The sequence below is a fragment of the Oncorhynchus mykiss genome, chromosome 2, assembly GCF_057628025.1.
Source record: "Oncorhynchus mykiss isolate SJ-2025 chromosome 2, ASM5762802v1, whole genome shotgun sequence".
NCBI classification, from domain to species: Eukaryota; Metazoa; Chordata; class Actinopteri; order Salmoniformes; family Salmonidae; genus Oncorhynchus; species Oncorhynchus mykiss.
Window position 1 is genome coordinate 144,659 of NC_143023.1, and position 22,424 is coordinate 167,082.

Here is a 22,424-nt window from a genome sequence, read left to right on the forward strand (position 1 = left end):
ACATTTACTGAGAGCACACGGACCAATCACAGCTCCCCTGCCAAGGATGGAACCTGCAGAGAGGGAACACAAGTAACGTGCGTGTGTGTGTGTGTGTGTGTGTGTGTGTGTACTGGGATGTAAACGGGATGAGAGGTTTCAGATCTGACCCTCGCCTTGCTGTGGCCTGCTCATCACACACACACACACACACACACACACACACACACACACACACACACACACACACACACACACACACAGAGGAAGGCAGCTGCAGCGAGAACCACTGACAGTCCTCTGGTTAAAGAACCACTGACAGTCCTCTGGTTAAAGAACCACTGACAGTCCTCGGCTGGGTTAAAGAACCACTGACAGTCCTCTGGTTAAAGAACCACTGACAGTCCTCTGGTTAAAGAACCACTGACAGTCCTCGGCTGGGTTAAAGCACCACGGACAGTCCTCGTCTGGGTTAAAGCACCACTGACAGTCCTCTGGTTAAAGAACCACTGACAGTCCTCGGCTGGGTTAAAGCACCACTGACAGTCCTCTGGTTAAAGAACCACTGACAGTCCTCGGCTGGGTTAAAGCACCACTGACAGTCCTCTGGTTAAAGAACCACTGACAGTCCTCGGCTGGGTTAAAGCACCACTGACAGTCCTCTGGTTAAAGCACCCCTGACAGTCCTCTGGTTAAAGAACCACTGACAGTCCTCGGCTGGGTTAAAGCACCACGGACAGTCCTCGGCTGGTTTAAAGCACCACTGACAGTCCTCTGGTTAAAGAACCACTGACAGTCCTCGGCTGGGTTAAAGAACCACTGACAGTCCTCTGGTTAAAGAACCACTGACAGTCCTCGGCTGGGTTAAAGCACCACTGACAGTCCTCTGGTTAAAGAACCACTGACAGTCCTCGGCTGGGTTAAAGAACCACTGACAGTCCTCGGCTGGTTTAAAGCACCACTGACAGTCCTCTGGTTAAAGCACCACTGGCAGTCCTCGGCTGGGTTAAAGCACCACTGACAGTCCTCTGGTTAAAGCACCACTGGCAGTCCTCGGCTGGGTTAAAGCACCACTGACAGTCCTCTGGTTAAAGCACCACTGACAGTCCTCGGCTGGTTTAAAGCACCACTGACAGTCCTCGGCTGGTTTAAAGCACCACTGACAGTCCTCGGCTGGGTTAAAGCACCACTGACAGTCCTCGGCTGGTTTAAAGCACCACTGACAGTCCTCGGCTGGGTTAAAGCACCACTGACAGTCCTCGGCTGGGTTAAAGCACCACTGGCAGTCCTCGGCTGGGTTAAAGCACCACTGACAGTCCTCTGGTTAAAGCACCACTGACAGTCCTCGGCTGGTTTAAAGCACCACTGACAGTCCTCTGGTTAAAGAACCACTGACAGTCCTCGGCTGGGTTAAAGAACCACTGACAGTCCTCGGCTGGGTTAAAAGCACCACTGACAGTCCTCGGCTGGGTTAAAGCACCACTGACAGTCCTCGGCTGGGTTAAAGCACCACTGACAGTCCTCGGCTGGTTTAAAGCACCACTGACAGTCCTCTGGTTAAAGCACCACTGACAGTCCTCGGCTGGTTTAAAGCACCACTGACAGTCCTCTGGTTAAAGAACCACTGACAGTCCTCGGCTGGGTTAAAGCACCACTGACAGTCCTCGGCTGGTTTAAAGCACCACTGACAGTCCTCTGGTTAAAGAACCACTGACAGTCCTCGGCTGGGTTAAAGCACCACGGACAGTCCTTGGCTGGTTTAAAGCACCACTGACAGTCCTCTGGTTAAAGCACCACTGACAGTCCTCGGCTGGGTTAAAGAACCACTGACAGTCCTCGGCTGGTTTAAAGCACCACTGACAGTCCTCGGCTGGGTTAAAGAACCACTGACAGTCCTCGGCTGGGTTAAAGCACCACTGACAGTCCTCTGGTTAAAGAACCACTGACAGTCCTCGGCTGGGTTAAAGAACCACTGACAGTCCTCGGCTGGGTTAAAGAACCCCTGACAGTCCTCGGCTGGGTTAAAGAACCCCTGACAGTCCTCGGCTGGGTTAATGAACCCCTGACATTCCTCGGCTGGGTTAAAGCACCACTGACAGTCCTCGGCTGGGTTAAAAGCACCACTGACAGTCCTCGGCTGGGTTAAAGCACCACTGACAGTCCTCGGCTGGGTTAAAAGCACCACTGACAGACCTCGGCTGGGTTAAAAGAACCCCTGACAGTCCTCGGCTGGGTTAATGAACCCCTGACATTCCTCGGCTGGGTTAAAGCACCACTGACAGTCCTCGGCTGGGTTAAAAGCACCACTGACAGTCCTCGGCTGGTTTAAAAGCACCACTGACAGTCCTCGGCTGGGTTAAAAGCACCACTGACAGTCCTCGGCTGGGTTAAAAGCACCACTGACAGTCCTCGGCTGGGTTAAAGCACCACTGACAGTCCTCGGCTGGGTTAAAAGCACCACTTTGTGTTTGATTGAAAGGCAGGGTGTTCCTAATCAAAACACCTGCGTGAGAAGTGAAGGAATTTCACTCCTGGACAAGGCCTTCTTTTGATGTCCCAACGAACATGACGGAAGGACCACCATCTTTCTTTCATTAATCCAGATTTCCGTGCGCTGCCTTTCCCCCCCTCTCTCTCAGCACACGATGAGCTTAAAGAGGCTACCTTTGAAGGCTACAAGTTAAACGTGTTAGTAAGTAGGGGGTAAGAGTTGGCTGGACTTCCAGATGATTCTATAGGAGCTGGGTGGAAAGAGTCAGAGAGGTGGTATCTTCTGGCTGGACTTCCAGATGATTCTATAGGAGCTGGGTGGAAAGAGTCAGAGAGGTGGTATCTTCTGGCTGGACTTCCAGATGATTCTATAGGAGCTGGGTGTAAAGAGTCAGTTGGTGGTACCATTGAGCTGTCCTGGCCCGGTTGATGGTACCACTGAGCTGGCCTGGCCCGGTTGATGATACCATTGAGCTGGCCTGGCCCAGTTGGTGGTACCATTGAGCTGGGCTGGCCCGGTTGATGATACCATTGAGCTGGCCTGGCCCAGTTGGTGGTACCATTGAAATGGGCTGGCCCGGTTGGTGGTGCCATTGAGCTGGCCTGGCCCAGTTGGTGGTACCATTGAGCTGGGCTGGCCCGGTTGATGATACCATTGAGCTGGCCTGGCTCAGTTGTTGGTACCATTGAGCTGGGCTGGCCCGGTTGGTGGTGCCATTGAGCTGCCCGGTTGGTGGTGCCATTGAGCTGGGCTGGCCCATTTAGTGGTGCCATTGAGCTGGGCTGGCCCGGTTGGTGGTGCCATTGAGCTGCCCGGTTGGTGGTACCATTGAGCTGGGCTGGCCCGGTTGGTGGTGCCATTGAGCTGCCCGGTTGGTGGTACCATTGAGCTGGGCTGGCCCGGTTGGTGGTGCCATTGAGCTGCCCGGTTGGTGGTACCATTGAGCTGGGCTGGCCCGGTTGGTGGTGCCATTGAGCTGGGCTGGCCCGGCTGGTGGTGCCATTGAGCTGGGCTGGCCCATTTAGTGGTGCCATTGAGCTGGGCTGGCCCGGTTGGTGGTGCCATTGAGCTGCCCGGTTGGTGGTACCATTGAGCTGGGCTGGCCCGGTTGGTGGTGCCATTGAGCTGGGCTGGCCCATTTAGTGGTGCCATTGAGCTGGGCTGGCCCGGTTGGTGGTGCCATTGAGCTGCCCGGTTGGTGGTACCATTGAGCTGGGCTGGCCCGGTTTGTGATGCCATTGAGCTGGGCTGGCCCGGTTGGTAACTCTGTCTTCTGTTAATATTTAGTATTATGGTAACTCTGTCTTCTGTTAATATTTTGTATTACGGTAACTCTGTCTCCTGTCTCTCTTCTGTTAATATTTCGTATTACGGTAACTCTGTCTCCTGTTAATATTTAGTTTTAGGGTAACTCTGTCTTCTGTTCGTCCAGCGGAGCTGAACGTGGAGCTGTCCCGGCCGCTGAAGGTGAACCCTACGCTGGTGAAACTGGAGCAGACCAAGGCCTACCTGAGGAGGGTCCTACCTCATCACTACTGGGAGACTCCCAAACCCCCCTCCACCCCTCATTCCTCCCCCAGTAGGACCTCGTCCTCCTCTCCCCATCGTCCCGACCCCTCCCACCTCAGCTCCCTAAGATCCCTGGCACCCTTCCACAAGGTGTCCCTCCGCACCGCCCAGATCGTGGTTGTCATGGAGACGGAGTCGCACCCTGCCCGGCCCAGCCTGTCCTGGTCGGTGTCGGCTATGAAGGGTACCATGAACATGAAGACTGGGCCCAAGCTAGACGGTGAGAGCTTTAAACATTTACCTTCCCTGTTGTCTTTTTACAGTTGAAAAATGCAGCTCCCCCTCTCTCATCACCCCACTCACACTTCACCCCTCTCTCTTCTCCTCCCTCACACTTCTCTCTCCCCCTCGCTCTTCTCTCCCCCTCTCTTATCTCCTCTCCCTTCTTCTCCTTCTTTATCCCCCCCTCTCTTCTCTCCCCCTCTCTCTTTCTCTCCCTTTCTTCTCTCCCCCTTCCCCCTCTCTTCTCTCCCCCTCTCTCTTTCTCTCCCTTTCTTCTCTCCCCCTTCCCCCTCTCTTCTCCCCCCCTTTTTCTCTCTTCTCTCTCTTTCTCTCCCTTTCTTCTCTCCCCCCTTCCCCCTCTCTTCTCTTCTCTCCCCCTTCCCCCCTCTCTTCTCTTCTCTCCCCCTCTTTTCCTTCTTTCTCTCCCCCCGTTCTCCCCCTCTCCTCTCTTCTCTTCTCCCCCCGTTCTCCCCCCTCCTCTCTTCTCTTTCTCTCTCTCAGAGTAACCTCTGTCTATATAGCCCCTGTATTCACATTCAACTTAGATCCCAGGAGTATTCCCAGTTCATATTATTGTCTCAGGGGCAGCTCAGGTTTCTCTACCTCTGCTCTATGAGGACTACGCCTCGAGGCACCTGGGAAGTGAAGTCCCAGTACAGTTCTATGAGGACTAAACCTCTCTGACTAAATCTATCTGACTAAACCTCTCTGACTAATCTCTCTGACCAAACCTCTCTGACTAAACCTCTCTGACTAAACCTCTCTGACTAAACCTCTCTGACTAAACCTTTCCCGTAGGCAAGGGGCCAGCCTATACCTGCACCTAGAGGGGAGGAGTTTACTGTCCAGGTACAGGGGGGGGGGGGGGGGGGGTTCTGACCTGATCTTAAAGATCTCATCAAGCCTGTCTGTCTGTTTCCTAGTGCCTTGCTGAGGGCCCTGATCTTAAAGATCTCATCAAGCCTGTCTGTCTGTCTCCTAGTGCCTTAATGAGGGCCCTTAAAGATCTCATCAAGCCTGTCTGTCTGTCTCCTAGTACCTTGGTGAGGGCCCTGACCTTAAAGATCTCATCAAGCCTGTCTGTCTGTCTCCTAGTGCCTTAATGAGGGCCCTTAAAGATCTCATCAAGCCTGTTTGTCTGTCTCCTAGTACCTTGGTGAGGGCCCTGACCTTAAAGATCTCATCAAGCCTGTCTGTCTGTCTCCTAGTACCTTGGTGAGGGCCCTTAAAGATCTCATCAAACCTGTTTGTCTGTCTCCTAGTACCTTGGTGAGGGCCCTTAAAGATCTCATCAAGCCTGTCTGTCTGTCTCCTAGTACCTTGCTGAGGGCCCTTAAAGATCTCATCAAGCCTGTATGTCTGTCTCCTAGTGCCTTGCTGAGGGCCCTTAAAGATCTCATCAAGCCTGTCTGTCTGACTCCTAGTACCTTGGTGAGGGCCCTTAAAGATCTCATCAAGCCTGTCTGTGTCTCCTAGTACCTTGGTGAGGGCCCTTAAAGATCTCATCAAGCCTGTATGTCTGTCTCCTAGTGCCTTGCTGAGGGCCCTTAAAGATCTCATCAAGCCTGTCTGTCTGACTCCTAGTACCTTGGTGAGGGCCCTTAAAGATCTCATCAAGCCTGTCTGTGTCTCCTAGTACCTTGCTGAGGGCCCTTAAAGATCTCATCAAGCCTGTCTGTCTGTCTCCTAGTACCTTGTTGAGGGCCCTTAAAGATCTCATCAAGCCTGTCTGTCTCCTAGTACCTTGCTGAGGGCCCTTAAAGATCTCATCAAGCCTGTATGTCTGTCTCCTAGTACCTTGCTGAGGGCCCTTAAAGATCTCATCAAGCCTGTCTGTCTGTCTCCTAGTACTTTTCTGAGGGCCCTTAAAGATCTCATCAAGCCTGTCTGTCTGTTTCCTAGTACCTTGCTGAGGGCCCTTAAAGATCTCATCAAGCCTGTCTGTCTGTCTCCTAGTACCTTGCTGAGGGCCCTTAAAGATCTCATCAAGCCTGTCTGTCTGTCTCCTAGTACCTTGGTGAGGGCCCTGACCTTAAAGAGCTCATCAAGCCTGTCTGTCTGTTTCCTAGTGCCTTGCTGAGGGCCCTTAAAGATCTCATCAAGCCTGTCTGTCTGTCTCCTAGTACCTTGGTGAGGGCCCTTAAAGATCTCATCAAGCCTGTCTGTCTGTCTCCTAGTCCCTTGGTGAGGGCCCTGACCTTAAAGATCTCATCAAGCCTGTCTCCTAGTCCCTTGGTGAGGGCCCTGACCTTAAAGATCTCATCAAGCCTGTCTGTCTGTCTCCTAGTACCTTGGTGAGGGCCCTTAAAGATCTCATCAAGCCTGTCTGTCTGTCTCCTAGTGCCTTGCCGTCTGTGGCTATAATCCTTCTCAACATATTTCTCTGTCTGACAGCGGTGCTACCAAACCAACAAACAACACAAGAGGTTAAAATACTCTCAAAGAAAGATTTGTAGAGTCCAAGCCCCTGTCATGTGACCTGGGTGAGGGGTAGCTGGAAAGTTAAAGGTCTCTGTGGTTTTGTTTCGCCACAACAAAGTCCTCCTGAATAGAACACAGGAAACGGACCATGATGCATCACTGTTGTGTTCTCCGACCCGTAACCACAACGTTACCATGGAGGAATGACCCGTTCCTGGTCAGGCAAGATATTGTCTGTTTCCCAAATGGCACCTCCTTCACTACGTAGTGCACTACCCTATAGTGCTCTGGTCTAAAGTAGTGCACTACCCTATAGGGCTCTGGTCTAAAGTAGTGCACTACCCTATAGGGCTCTGGTCTAAAGTAGTGCCCTACCCCATAGGGCTCTGGTCTAAAGTAGTGCCCTACCCCATAGGGCTCTGGTCTAAAGTAGTGTCCTGTCCCATAGGGCTCTGGTCTAAAGTAGTGCCCTACCCCGTAGGGCTCTGGTCTAAAGTAGTGCCCTGTCCCATAGGGCTCTGGTCTCTCTGACTAAATGTCTCTGACTAAACCTCTCTGACTAAACCTATCTGATCGGACCTCACTGACTAAACCTGTGACTAAACCTCTCTGACTAAACCTCTCTGACTAAACCTCTCTGACCGGATCTCTCTGACTAAACCTCTCTGATCTGACTAAATGTTTCTGACTAAACCTCTCTGACTAATCCTCTGACTGGACCTCTCTGACTAAACCTCTTTGAGTAAACCCTCTCTGACTAAACCTATCTGACCGGACCTCTCTGACTAAACATCTCTGATTAAACCTCTGACTAAACCTCTGACTAAACCTCTCTGACTAAACCTCTCTGACTAAACCTCTCTGACTAAACCTCTCTGACTAAACCTATCTGACCGGACCTCTCTGACTAAACATCTCTGATTAAACCTCTGACTAAACCTCTCCGACTGAACCTCTCTGACTAAACCTCTCTGACTAAACCTCTCTGACTAAACCTCTCTGACTAAACCTCTCTGACCGGACCTCTCTGACTAAACATCTCTGATTAAACCTCTCTGACTAAATCTCTCTGACCAGATCTCTCTGACTAAATCTCTCTGACCGGACCTCTCTGACCGGACCTCTCTGACCGGACCTCTCTGACCGGACCTCTCTGACCGGACCTCTCTGACTAACCCTCTCTGACTAACCCTCTCTGACTAAACCTCTGACTAAACCTATCTGACCAAACCTCTCTGACTAAACCTCTCTGACTAAACCTTTCTGACCAGACCTCTCTGACTAAATGTCTCTGACTAAACCTCTCTGACCGGACCTCTCTGATCTGACTAAATGTCTCTGACTAAACCTTTCTGACTAAACCTCTCTGACCAAACCTCTCTGACTAATCTCTCTGACCAAACCTCTCTGACTAAACCTCTCTGACCAAACCTCTCCAACTAAACCTCTCTGACTAAACCTCTCTGACTAAATCTCTCTGACTAAACCTCTCTGACTAAACCTCTCTGACTAAACCTGTGACTAAACCTGTGACTAAACCTCTCTGACTAAACCTCTGACTAAACCTCTGACTAAACCTCTCTGACTAAACCTCTCTGACTAAACCTCTCTGACTAAACCTCTCTGACTAAACCTCTCTGACTAATCTCTCTGACCAAACCTCTCTGACCAAACCTCTCTGACTAATCTCTCTGACTAAACCTCTCTGACTAATCTCTCTGACTAAACCTATCTGACTAAACCTCTCTGACTAATCTCTCTGACTAAACCTCTCTGACCAAACCTCTCTGACTAAACCTCTGACTAAACCTCTCTGACTAAACCTCTCCGACTAAACCTCTCCGACTAAACCTCTCTGACTAAACCTCTCTGACTAAACCTCTCTGACTAAACCTCTCTGACTAATCTCTCTGACCAAACCTCTCTGACCAAACCTCTCTGACTAATCTCTCTGACCAAACATCTCTGACCAAACCTCTCTGACTAATCTCTCTGACCAAACATCTCTGACTAAACCTCTCTGACTAATCTCTCTGACTAAACCTCTCTGACTAAACCTCTCTGACTAATCTCTCTGACTAAACCTCTCTTACCAAACCTCTCTGACTAATCTCTCTGACTAAACCTCTCTGACTAATCTCTCTGACTAAACCTCTCTGACTAAACCTCTCCGACTAATCTCTCTGACTAAACCTCTCTGACCAAACCTCTCTGACTAAACCTCTCTGACCAAGCTCTCTGACTAAACCTCTCTGACTAAATCTCTCTGACTAATCTCTCTGACTAAATCTCTCTGACTAAACCTCTCTGACTAAGCTCTCTGACTAAACCTCTCTGACTAAACCTCTCTGACTAAATCTCTCTGACTAATCTCTCTGACTAAATCTCTCTGACTAATCTCTCTGACTAAATCTCTCTGACTAAACCTCTCTGACTAAGCTCTCTGACTAAACCTCTCTGACTAAACCTCTCTGACTAAATCTCTCTGACTAATCTCTCTGACTAAATCTCTCTGACCAATCTCTCTGACTAAATCTCTCTGACTAAACCTCTCTGACCAAACCTCTCTGACTAAACCTCTCTGACTAAACCTCTCAGACTAAACCTCTCTGACTAAACCTCTCTGACTAAACCTCTCTGACTAAATCTCTCTGACTAATCTCTCTGACTAAATCTCTCTGACTAATCTCTCTGACTAAATCTCTCTGACTAAACCTCTCTGACCAAACCTCTCTGACTAAACCTCTCTGACTAAACCTCTCAGACTAAACCTCTCTGACTAAATCTCTCTGACTAAACCTCTCTGTTCCTGCTGTTTATATTGTTTGTTCATCACCATGTGGTGTTTTGATGTTTCCAGAAGGTTTGTCAGGGTTTCCTCCCTAAGCTGTGTTGAGACAAGAAGCCAGAGCAGCAAGTCTCTCAGATCCCCTTTCCGTTTCTCCGTACGCACGTGAACCACCGACCGCCAAGAACAACGGCTGCTTTGGTGTCATGTACATCAAGAAGACCTGTCCCGTTATGGTCGGTACCAGAACCAGAGAGTTTTGTTACAACACACTGACACGTTATGGTTGGTACCAGAACCAGAGAGTTCTGTTACTGTTACAACACACTGACACGTTATGGTCGGTACCAGAACCAGAGAGTTCTGTTACTGTTACAACACACTGACACGTTATGGTCGGTACCAGAACCAGAGAGTTCTGTTACTGTTCAACACACTGACACGTTATGGTCGGTACCAGAACCAGAGAGTTCTGTTACTGTTACAACACACTGACACGTTATGGTCGGTACCAGAACCAGAGAGTTCTGTTACAACACACTGACACGTTATGGTCGGTACCAGAACCAGAGAGTTCTGTTACAACACACTGACACGTTATGGTCGGTACCAGAACCAGAGAGTTCTGTTACTGTTACAACACACTGACACGTTATGGTCGGTACCAGAACCAGAGAGTTCTGTTACTGTTACAACACACTGACACGTTATGGTCGGTACCAGAACCAGAGAGTTCTGTTACAACACACTGACACGTTATGGTCGGTACCAGAACCAGAGAGTTATGTTACAACACACTGACACGGTATAGTCGGTACCAGAACCAGAGAGTTATGTTACAACACACTGACACGTTATGGTCGGTACCAGAACCAGAGAGTTCTGTTACAACACACTGACACGTTATGGTCGGTACCAGAACCAGAGAGTTCTGTTACAACACACTGACACGTTATGGTCGGTACCAGAACCAGAGAGTTCTGTTACTGTTACAACACACTGACACGTTATGGTCGGTACCAGAACCAGAGAGTTCTGTTACTGTTACAACACACTGACACGTTATGGTCGGTACCAGAACCAGAGAGTTCTGTTACAACACACTGACACGTTATGGTCGGTACCAGAACCAGAGAGTTATGTTACAACACACTGACACGGTATGGTCGGTACCAGAACCAGAGAGTTCTGTTACTGTTCAACACACTGACACGGTATGGTCGGTACCAGAACCAGAGAGTTCTGTTACAACACACTGACACGGTATGGTCGGTACCAGAACCAGAGAGTTCTGTTACAACACACTGACACGTTATGGTCAGTACCAGAACCAGAGAGTTCTGAACCAACACACTGACACGTTATGGTCGGTACCAGAACCAGAGCAGAGACTACTTTTCAGGTCATTGATGGAGAGAGGGATGGATGGAGGGAGGGAGAGAGAGAGAGAGAGAGAGGGGAGGAAGGGGGAGAGAGAGAGAGAGAGAGAGAGAGGGAGGGAGGGAGAAAGAGAGGGATGGAGGGAGGGAGGGAGGAAGGGGCAGAGAGAGAGAGAGAAGGGAGGGAGGGAGGGAGGGAGGGATGAAGAGAGGGGGATGGATGGAGGGAGAGAGGGAGGGAGGGAGGGAGGGAGGGGGATGGATGGAGGGAGAGAAGGATGAATGGATGGAGGGAGAGAAGGATGGATGGAGGGAGGGAGAGAGAGAGGGATGGAGGGAGGAAGGAAGAGAGAGAAGGATGGAGGGAGGGAGGGAGGGAGGGAGGGAGAGAGAGAGAGCGAGAAGGATGGAGGGAGGGAGAGAGGGAGTTCCAGGATATGTCCTGGCAGTATCAACCTACTATCGGGCCAATAACAGGAGATGGGTAAAAAGGCATATTGGGGTCTGGAAACTCTGAGAGTCACTTCTGTTCACTGAACATAGGGGGTTAGAGGGGGTGGGGAGGGAACAGGGGAGGACAGAGGTTCTCTTGAGGGGGAGGGAGGGAACGGGGGAGGACAGAGTTTCTCTGGGGAGGGAGGGAGGGAACGGGGGAGGACAGAGTTTCTCTGGGGGGGAGGGAGGGAACAGGGGAGGACAGAGGTTCTCTGGGGGGGAGTACAGAGTTTCTCTGGGGGGGGGGGGGGGGCAGAGATTCTCTGGGGGGAGGGAGGGAACGGGGGAGGACAGAGTTTCTCTGGGGGGGAGGACAAAGTTTCACTGGGGGGGAAGGGGGGAGAACAGAGTTTCTCTCGGGGGGAGGACAGAGTTTCTCTGGGCTTTTAAACCCATCTGCTTCACAGATGTTATATCGGGTTACTTCAGATAAAATGAGTGTCAAATATTTGAATTAAAACCTCAACAATTTGCACTTGTTTACTCAAATCTACATAACTCCGCAGTGAGAACATTCTAGACGCTGTGGCCCGCGCTGATTTTCAACAGCTTTTCAGCTTTCATCCATTTTTGATGTGTTGCCTTTTATAAACACAGTTTCAAAACACTCAGCATGGAAAACAATGGAAAAACGACGAGAGGGAGAGGGGGAGGGAGAGAGAGGGAGGGAGAGAGAGATGGAGAGGGGGAGGGGGAGGGAGGGGGAGAGAGAGAGAGAGAGTGAGTGAGAGAGAGAGAGAGGGATGGAGAGGGGGAGGGGGAGGGCGAGAGAGAGAGAGGGAAGGGGACAGAGAGTTGTGTTTTCTATGAAAGCTAATCCCTGGTTGGAGGAGGATGACAGCTCTTTAGCTGTGGGGTTCTGACATCTCGCCTGTCGAGATGAGATTTATCACTAAGTGATTCTGTTGTTGACTATAAACACCATGTCCTCTTGGTGCGGAGCTTCATGTCCACTACCCAGGCTGATGGTCATGGAGACCCACTGAGACGTTTCCTCCTAGTCTGACCCAGGCTGATGGTCATGGAGACCCACTGAGACGTTTCCTCCTAGTCTGACCCAGGCTGATGGTCATGGAGACACACTGAGACGTTTCCTCCTAGTCTGACCCAGGCTGATGGTCATGGAGACCCACTGAGACGTAGATGTTTCTCATCGTCTCTAGATGTTTCTCGTCGTCTCTAGATGTTTCTCGTCGTCTCTAGATGTTTCTCGTCGTCTCTAGATGTTTCTCGTCGTCTCTAGATGTTTCTCGTCGTCTCTAGATGTTCCCTGTCATCTCTAGATGTTTTTCGTCGTTTCTAGATGTTTCTCGTCGTCTCTAGATGTTTCTCGTGGTCTCTAGATGTTTCTCGTCGTTTCTAGATGTTTCTCGTGGTCTCTAGATGTTTCTCGTGGTCTCTATATGTTTCTCGTGGTCTCTAGATGTTTCTCGTCGTCTCTAGATGTTTCTAGATGTTTCTCATCATCTCTAGATGTTTCCTGTCTGTCTGTCTGTCCTATACCACAGCAAGGTGTGTGTGAATAGCCAGGACAGTCTGTTGTCTCATGGTCCTGGTTAGCAGGACATTATATCACCAGTATTCAGGGTGTTAGAGTAGAGAGACATTGACATTTGTCCCATCACACACACACAGGCCGCCCACACACACACACACACACATTTGTCCCATCACACACACACACCGTCCCTGTCTCAATCCCTGCCTCCCCCTGCCTCTCTCTCTCTCACACACAGTCCCTGCCTCCCCCTGCCTCTCTCTCTCTCTCACACACAGTCCCTGCCTCCCCCTGCCTCTCTCTCTCACACACACAGTCCCTGCCTCCCCCTGCCTCCACCTGCTTCTCTCTCTCTCACACACAGTCCCTGCCTCCCCCTGCCTCTCTCTCTCTCTCACACACAGTCCCTGCCTCCCCCTGCCTCTCTCTCTCACACACACAGTCCCTGCCTCCCCCTACCTCTCTCTCACACACAGTCCCTGCCTCCCCCTGCCTCTCTCTCTCACACACACAGTCCCTGCCTCCCCCTGTCCCTCTCTCTCTCACACACAGTCCCTGCCTCCCCTGCCCCTCTCTCTCTCACACACAGTCCCTGCCTCCCCCTACCTCTCTCTCACACACAGTCCCTGCCTCCACCTGCTTCTCTCTCTCTCACACACAGTCCCTGCCTCCCCCTGCCTCTCTCTCTCTCACACACAGTCCCTGCCTCCCCCTGCCTCTCTCTCTCTCACACACAGTCCCTGCCTCCCCCTGCCTCTCTCTCTCTCACACACAGTCCCTGCCCCCCCCCCTGCCTCTCTCTCTCACACACAGTCCCTGCCTCCCCCTGCCTCTCTCTCTCTCACACACAGTCCCTGCCTCCCCCTGCCTCTCTCTCTCTCACACACAGTCCCCCCCTGCCTTCGGTAACATGTTGAAGTCTTGGCTCAGCTCTTCAGGATCCATTTCATTTCGTTTGGCCCGTGCCTCCCAGTGAGATAGTTTTCCAAACTCAAAACACATGAAGTGGATAGAGACACAGAGCTGCAGAGCCACCTTAAATCCCCTGGCAACAACAGCTGGCCTTTAGTGGTCCTGGGACATAACAGATGGGGTGTTGGGTGTTTCTGCTCTGATGGCTCTGATGGTCTCAGTCTAATGGCTGTAACATAATGGGACTGACAGTCCTGTGTGTCTCCATACCCTCCAGAGATCTATGGCTGTAACATACTGGGACTGACAGCCCTGTGTGTCTCCATACCCTCCAGAGATCTATGGCTGTAACATAATGGGACTGACAGCCCTGTGTGTCTCCATACCCTCCAGAGATCTATGGCTTTAACATATGGGACTGACTGCCCTGTGTGTCTCCATACCCTCCAGAGATCTATAGCTGTAACATATGGGACTGACAGCCCTGTGTGTCTCCATACCCTCCAGAGATCTATGGCTTTAACATATGGGACTGACAGCCCTGTGTGTCTCCATACCGTCCAGAGATCTATTGTCTCAAGTCTCCTTTCAGTTGGTCTCGCTACGTAATGATCTGTTTCTCTCTCATAAACTTCACAGTCACACAAGACACCACTCACAAGTGTTGTACAGAAGGACACATGACAAGTGTTGTACAGAAGGACACATGACAAGTGTTGTACAGAAGGACACATGACAAGTGTTGTACAGAAGGACACATGACAAGTGTTGTACAGAAGGACACATGACAAGTGTTGTACAGAAGGACACATGACAAGTGTTGTACAGAAGGACACATGACAAGTGTTGTACAGAAGGACACATGACAAGTGTTGTACAGAAGGACACATGACAAGTGTTGTACAGAAGGACCCATGACAAGTGTTGTACAGAAGGACACATGACAAGTGTTGTACAGAAGGACACATGACAACTGTTGTACAGAAGGACACATGACAAGTGTTGTACAGAAGGACACATGACAAGTGTTGTACAGAAGGACACATGACAAGTGTTGTACAGAAGGACACATGACAAGTGTTGTACAGAAGGACACATGACAAGTGTTGTACAGAAGGACACATGACAAGTGTTGTACAGAAGGACACATGACAAGTGTTGTACAGAAGGACACATGCCAAGTGTTGTACAGAAGGACACATGACAAGTGTTGTACAGAAGGACACATGACAAGTGTTGTACAGAAGGACACATGACAAGTGTTGTACAGAAGGACACATGACAAGTGTTGTACAGAAGGACACATGACAAGTGTTGTACAGAAGGACACATGCCAAGTGTTGTACAGAAGGACACATGACAAGTGTTGTACAGAAGGACACATGACAAGTGTTGTACAGAAGGACACATGACAAGTGTTGTACAGAAGGACACATGACATGTGTTGTACAGAAGGACACATGACAAGTGTTGTACAGAAGGACCCATGACAAGTGTTGTACAGAAGGACACATGACAAGTGTTGTACAGAAGGACACATGACATGTGTTGTACAGAAGGACACATGACAAGTGTTGTACAGAAGGACCCATGACAAGTGTTGTACAGAAGGACACATGACAAGTGTTGTACAGAAGGACCCATGACAAGTGTTGTACAGAAGGACACATGACAAGTGTTGTACAGAAGGACACATGACAAGTGTTGTACAGAAGGACACATGACAAGTGTTGTACAGAAGGACACATGACAAGTGTTGTACAGAAGGACACATGACAAGTGTTGTACAGAAGGACCCATGACAAGTGTTGTACAGAAGGACACATGACAACTGTTGTACAGAAGGACACATGACAAGTGTTGTACAGAAGGACACATGACAAGTGTTGTACAGAAGGACACATGACAAGTGTTGTACAGAAGGACACATGACAAGTGTTGTACAGAAGGACACATGACAAGTGTTGTACAGAAGGACACATGACAAGTGTTGTACAGAAGGACACATGACAAGTGTTGTACAGAAGGACACATGACAAGTGTTGTACAGAAGGACACATGACAAGTGTTGTACAGAAGGACACATGACAAGTGTTGTACAGAAGGACACATGACAACTGTTGTACAGAAGGACACATGACAAGTGTTGTACAGAAGGACCCATGACAAGTGTTGTACAGAAGGACACATGACAAGTGTTGTACAGAAGGACACATGACAAGTGTTGTACAGAAGGACACATGACAAGTGTTGTACAGAAGGACACATGACAAGTGTTGTACAGAAGGACACATGACAAGTGTTGTACAGAAGGACACATGACAAGTGTTGTACAGAAGGACACATGACAAGTGTTGTACAGAAGGACACATGACAAGTGTTGTACAGAAGGACACATGACAAGTGTTGTACAGAAGGACACATGACAAGTGTTGTACAGAAGGACACATGACAAGTGTTGTACAGAAGGACACATGACAAGTGTTGTACAGAAGGACACATGACAAGTGTTGTACAGAAGGACACATGACAAGTGTTGTACAGAAGGACACATGACAAGTGTTGTACAGAAGGACACATGACAAGTGTTGTACAGAAGGACACATGACAAGTGTTGTACAGAAGGACCCATGACAAGTGTTGTACAGAAGGACACATGACAAGTGTTGTACAGAAGGACACATGACAAGTTAGAGTTAAGATGTTGTGCTGCCTTCATCTAGAACGTATTGTAGAGCTGCAGTAGACCCAGACTCTGTAGTCAGGACGACAGAGCTGCAGTAGACCAGACTCTGTAGTCAGGACGACAGAGCTGCAGTAGACCAGACTCTGTAGTCAGGACGACAGAGCTGCAGTAGACCAGACTCTGTAGTCAAGACGACAGAGCTGCAGTAGACCCAGACTCTGTAGTCAGGATGACAGAGCTGCAGTAGACCAGACTCTGTAGTCAGGACGACAGAGCTGCAGTAGACCCAGACTCTGTAGTCAGGACGACAGAGCTGCAGTAGACCCAGACTCTGTAGTCAGGAGGACAGAGCTGCAGTAGACCCAGACTCTGTAGTCAGGAGGACAGAGCTGCAGTAGACCCAGACTCTGTAGTCAGGAGGACAGAGCTGCAGTAGACCCAGACTCTGTAGTCAGGACGACAGAGCTGCAGTAGACCCAGACTCTGTAGTCAGGACGACAGAGCTGCAGTAGACCCAGACTCTGTAGTCAGGACGACAGAGCTGCAGTAGACCAGACTCTGTAGTCAGGACGACAGAGCTGCAGTAGACCCAGACTCTGTAGTCAGGACGACAGAGCTGCAGTAGACCCAGACTCTGTAGTCAGGACGACAGAGCTGCAGTAGACCCAGACTCTGTAGTCAGGATGACAGAGCTGCAGTAGACCAGACTCTGTAGTCAGGATGACAGAGCTGCAGTAGACCCAGACTCTGTAGTCAGGAGGACAGAGCTGCAGTAGACCAGACTCTGTAGTCAGGACGACAGAGCTGCAGTAGACCCAGACTCTGTAGTCAGGACGACAGAGCTGCAGTAGACCCAGACTCTGTAGTCAGGACGACAGAGCTGCAGTAGACCAGACTCTGTAGTCAGGACGACAGAGCTGCAGTAGACCCAGACTCTGTAGTCAGGACGACAGAGCTGCAGTAGACCCAGACTCTGTAGTCAGGACGACAGAGCTGCAGTAGACCAGACTCTGTAGTCAGGACGACAGAGCTGCAGTAGACCCAGACTCTGTAGTCAGGAGGACAGAGCTGCAGTAGACCCAGACTCTGTAGTCAGGAGGACAGAGCTGCAGTAGACCCAGACTCTGTAGTCAGGACGACAGAGCTGCAGTAGACCAGACTCTGTAGTCAGGAGGACAGAGCTGCAGTAGACCCAGACTCTGTAGTCAGGATGACAGAGCTGCAGTAGACCAGACTCTGTAGTCAGGACGACAGAGCTGCAGTAGACCCAGACTCTGTAGTCAAGACGACAGAGCTGCAGTAGACCCAGACTCTGTAGTCAGGAGGACAGAGCTGCAGTAGACCAGACTCTGTAGTCAGGACGACAGAGCTGCAGTAGACCAGACTCTGTAGTCAGGACGACAGAGCTGCAGTAGACCAGACTCTGTAGTCAGGACGACAGAGCTGCAGTAGACCAGACTCTGTAGTCAAGATGACAGAGCTGCAGTAGACCCAGACTCTGTAGTCAAGACGACAGAGCTGCAGTAGACCCAGTAAACCCAGACTCTGTACTGACAGGCCAGGCAGGTCGTATGTTGTACTGACAGGCCAGGCAGGTCTAAAAAATATTTAGGGATTGAAAATATGAAATTCAGGAAGCTTTTCCTTCCCCCTGTGTGTGTGTGTGTGTGTGTGTGTGTGTGTGTGTGTGTGTGTGTGTGTGTGTGTGTGTGTGTGTGTGTGTGTGTGTGTGTGTGTGTGTGTGTGTGTGTGTGTGTGTGTGTGTGTGAGTGTGTGATGGTAACTTGCTGTCCGTTCGACTCAGGCGTCCAACGGTCGACCATAAATATGAGTGTGGTTCTCCTCTGCTCTCTCCCTGACCACATGATAATAGGCTGGGTGGCAGAATACAGGATGAGCTCACACACACAGAGAGAGAGGAGAGGAGAGGAGAGGTGTGGAGAGGTGTGGAGAGGAGAGGAGAGGGCCGTCTCTGTTTAACGGCTACACCTCTCTCTGCCCATGGCACCAGATCAGAGATCCACTAACAGGGCGTTAGTAGTGGAGGGACAGACGGCTGCAGCACAGCCAGGGTCTCCAGGGAAACGCATGGTCATTATGGGCTGGCTGGAGGGGAGGAGAGGAGAGGAGGGGAGAGGAGAGGAGAGTGGAGGGGAGAGGAGAGGAGAGGAGAGAGGAGAGGAGAGGAGAGGAGAGGAGAGGAGACTTTAAACTTCCTAATTAGTGAGAATATTAAGATGGTCATCGTGGTTGCAGCTGTGTTTTACCTCATCATGCCGTGGTGCTTGCTGTTCCACCCTGCCCTGGTCATCTGGGCTGGAGGAGAGGATCATGGGAGAAGAGGAGTCTTCTGGCCAGTTGGGATGAGGCTCTCTCTGTTGTAATAGGATGATGATAGCCACAGTTAGTCAGTTCAGTGCTGCTCTGAGAGAGACGAGGCCTGCCTGGGAGTTCCCCAGCCTAATGCTGCTCTGAGAGAGGAGGCCTGCCTGGGAGTTCCCCCAGCCTAGTGCTGCTCTGAGAGAGGAGGCCTACCTGGGAGTTCCCCAGCCTAGTGCTGCTCTGAGAGAGAGGAGGCCTGCCTGGGAGTTCCCCAGCCTAGTGCTGCTCTGAGAGAGAGGAGGCCTGCCTGGGAGTTCCCCAGCCTAGTGCTGCTCTGAGAGAGAGGAGGCCTGCCTGGGAGTTCCCCCAGCCTAGTGCTGCTCTGAGAGAGGAGGCCTACCTGGGAGTTCCCCAGCCTAGTGCTGCTCTGAGAGAGAGGAGGCCTGCCTGGGAGTTCCCCCAGCCTAGTGCTGCTCTGAGAGAGGAGGCCTACCTGGGAGTTCCCCCAGCCTAGTGCTGCTCTGAGAGAGAGGAGGCCTGCCTGGGAGTTCCCCAGCCTAGTGCTGCTCTGAGAGAGAGGAGGCCTGCCTGGGAGTTCCCCAGCCTAGTGCTGCTCTGAGAGAGGAGGCCTGCCTGGGAGTTCCCCAGCCTAGTGCTGCTCTGAGAGAGAGGAGGCCTGCCTGGGAGTTCCCCAACCTAGTGCTGCTCTGAGAGAGGAGGCCTACCTGGGAGTTCCCCAGCCTAGTGCTGCTCTGAGAGAGACGAGGCCTGCCTGGGAGTTCCCCAGCCTAGTGCTGCTCTGAGAGAGGAGGCCTGCCTGGGAGTTCCCCAGCCTAGTGCTGCTCTGAGAGAGAGGAGGCCTGCCTGGGAGTTCCCCAACCTAGTGCTGCTCTGAGAGAGAGACGAGGCCTGCCTGGGAGTTCCCCCAGCCTAGTGCTGCTCTGAGAGAGAGAAGGCCTGCCTGGGAGCTCCCCAGCCTAGTGCTGCTCTGAGAGAGAGGAGGCCTGCCTGGGAGCTCCCCAGCCTAGTGCTGCTCTGAGAGAGAGAAGGCCTGCCTGGGAGTTCCCCAGCCTAGTGCTGCTCTGAGAGAGACGAGGCCTGCCTGGGAGTTCCCCAGCCTAGTGCTGCTCTGAGAGAGACGAGGCCTGCCTGGGAGTTCCCCAGCCTAGTGCTGCTCTGAGAGAGACGAGGCCTGCCTGGGAGTTCCCCAGCCTAGTGCTGCTCTGAGAGACAGGAGGCCTGCCTGGATCATGTCAGCACAAGGCCGCAGCGCAGACAGAATGAAAACAAGACGGAGGGTTTTGGTTATTGTAAACAGCGGGAGCAAAACAAATGGTGGAACAACAGAGCAGTTAGTTCCGTGTTCTCTGGGTTCCCCGGCAGGCAGCAGTTTAAAGGGCCGTTAAAGAGTTGGTTCTCTGGGTTCCCCGGCAGGCAGCAGTTTAAAGGGCCATTAAAGAGTTGGTTCTCTGGGTTCCCCGGCAGGCAGCAGTTTAAAGGGCCGTTAAAGAGTTGGTTCTCTGGGTTCCCCGGCAGGCAGCAGTTTAAAGGGCCGTTAAAGAGTTGGTTCTCTGGGTTCCCCGGCAGGCAGCAGTTTAAAGGGCCATTAAAGAGTTGGTTCTCTGGGTTCCCCGGCAGGCAGCAGTTTAAAGGGCCGTTAAAGAGTTGGTTCTCTGGGTTCCCCGGCAGGCAGCAGTTTAAAGGGCCGTTAAAGAGTTGGTTCTCTGGGTTCCCCGGCAGGCAGCAGTTTAAAGGGCCATTAAAGAGTTGGTTCTCAGGACAGATTACTCATACACAGGACAGCATCCAAGTGTTCTGTTGACTGACAGACCAGACCAGACCAGAGACGCACGTCCATGTCAGCGATTGGCGGAGACCAAAGTTTATGGAGATTTATGAGATCATCGAGCTTGGGTCCTAACCAAGGTCGTAGCCGAGGTCAGTCCCTCTGTCACGACTGGAAGGAGATGGACTGAGCCAGAACTGTCCTGTGTTTGTCTGACCAAGTGTCTGTCTGGGTTCACACGTCTCACTGTAGGAACCAACGGCTAGCTCATCTGCTTCTTATCAAGTTCAACTGTGGTATTTGGGTGTTGTGATGTTGGAGAGGTACAAGACAGGGATGTCCTCTCTCTCCTTTGCTCTTTGTTTAGCGTTAAAAGGCGTTTGGAGTTAAAGGGGAAGCTCACCAATTTTTTTTTACATGTAGACTTATTTTCACTCTTTCTGTGATTGTAGTTGAGCCCCAAAACCATTTTTTTTTTTCGTAACAGAAATTTGCCCTAATTACAATGCGTTATGAAAATGTGCCTGAAGCATGTTATAAAGCATGTTATAAAGCATGTTATAAAGCATGTTATAAAGCATGTTATAAAGCATGTTATAAAGCTTGTTATAAAGCATGTTATAAAGCATGTTATAAACTATGTTATAAACTATGTTATAAACTATGTTATAAACTATGTTATAAACTATGTTATAAACTATGTTATAAACTATGTTATAAAGCATGTTATAAAGCTTGTTATAAAGCATGTTATAAAGCACTGCAAACCAACTCATTGTACGTTAGAGGTGTTTAAAGCTACAAGGTGCCCAGCTCTACGTTACACAAAGCCTTTACTGATGGTTTATACTGTATGTCTCTCTGTGCTCCGTGTAGACCCGGTCCAGTCAGTCTCAGTGCTGTTGGAGCTGCAGGATATCCTGTTGAGGACGGGTCTGAAGGATCGGAGCCGTCTGCTGCTGGGGCCTTTCTCCTGTAGCGCCGCCCTAGAGGCCAGGTGGTGTAGGCACAGCAGCAGTCCTGAACCTGAGACTGGGACCCCTAAACTACTGCTGGACCTGAAGGGAGGCCTACTGCAGGTGAGAGGGAACACCCACAATCCTCTGGTTGGAAGCTCCCTGATTTCCTCCTCATTCCTTCCTGATTCTGGGAATTCTTCCAACCAGGTTTTCTGGGAAACTAACAGAATTTAGAGAAATGTATCAGATTATTTACAACCCTGTGTGCCATTCTCACCCTAATTCAGTAACATAGAGTTAGTCCACCTTTCTGTCAGAGATCTGATGAGACCAAACATTTTCCCCATACTGTCATTCATCACCCTAATGACCTCACCCTAATGACCTCTACTGGTTATTCATCACTCTAATGACCTCACCCTAATGACCTCTACTGGTTATTCATCACTCTAATGACCTCTACTAATGACCTCTACTGGTTATTCATCACTCTAATGACCTCACCCTAATGACCTCTACTGGTTATTCATCACTCTAATGACCTTTACTAATGACCTCTACTGGTTATTCATCACCCTAATGACCTCACCCTAATGACCTCTACCTCTACTGGTTATTCATCACTCTAATGACCTCTACTAATGACCTCTACTGGTTATTCATCACCCTAATGACCTCACCCTAATGACCTCTACTGGTTATTCATCACCCTAATGACCTCTACTGGTTATTCATCACTCTAATGACCTCTACTAATGACCTCTACTGGTTATTCATCACCCTAATGACCTCTACTGGTTATTCATCACTCTAATGACCTCTACTAATGACCTCTACTGGTTATGCATCACTCTAATGACCTCTACTAATGACCTCTACTGGTTATTCATCACTTTAATGACCTCTACTGGTTATTC

The 22,424-nt window shown here is 50.4% G+C and overlaps 1 protein-coding gene across 3 annotated transcripts in view; it reads left to right on the plus strand.

Moving 5' to 3' along the window:
- The window catches only part of LOC149984734 (intermembrane lipid transfer protein VPS13B-like), a 283,030-nt gene that overhangs the window by 123,291 nt on the left and 137,315 nt on the right, over positions 1 to 22,424 (plus strand). For all 3 annotated transcript variants that reach the window (XM_090215719.1, XM_090215714.1, XM_090215713.1), the window contains exons 11-12: positions 3,903 to 4,259; positions 21,425 to 21,627. In XM_090215719.1, coding sequence (XP_090071845.1) covers positions 3,903 to 4,259; positions 21,425 to 21,627 — 560 coding nt within the window. The remainder of the gene's footprint in view (positions 1 to 3,902; positions 4,260 to 21,424; positions 21,628 to 22,424) is intronic.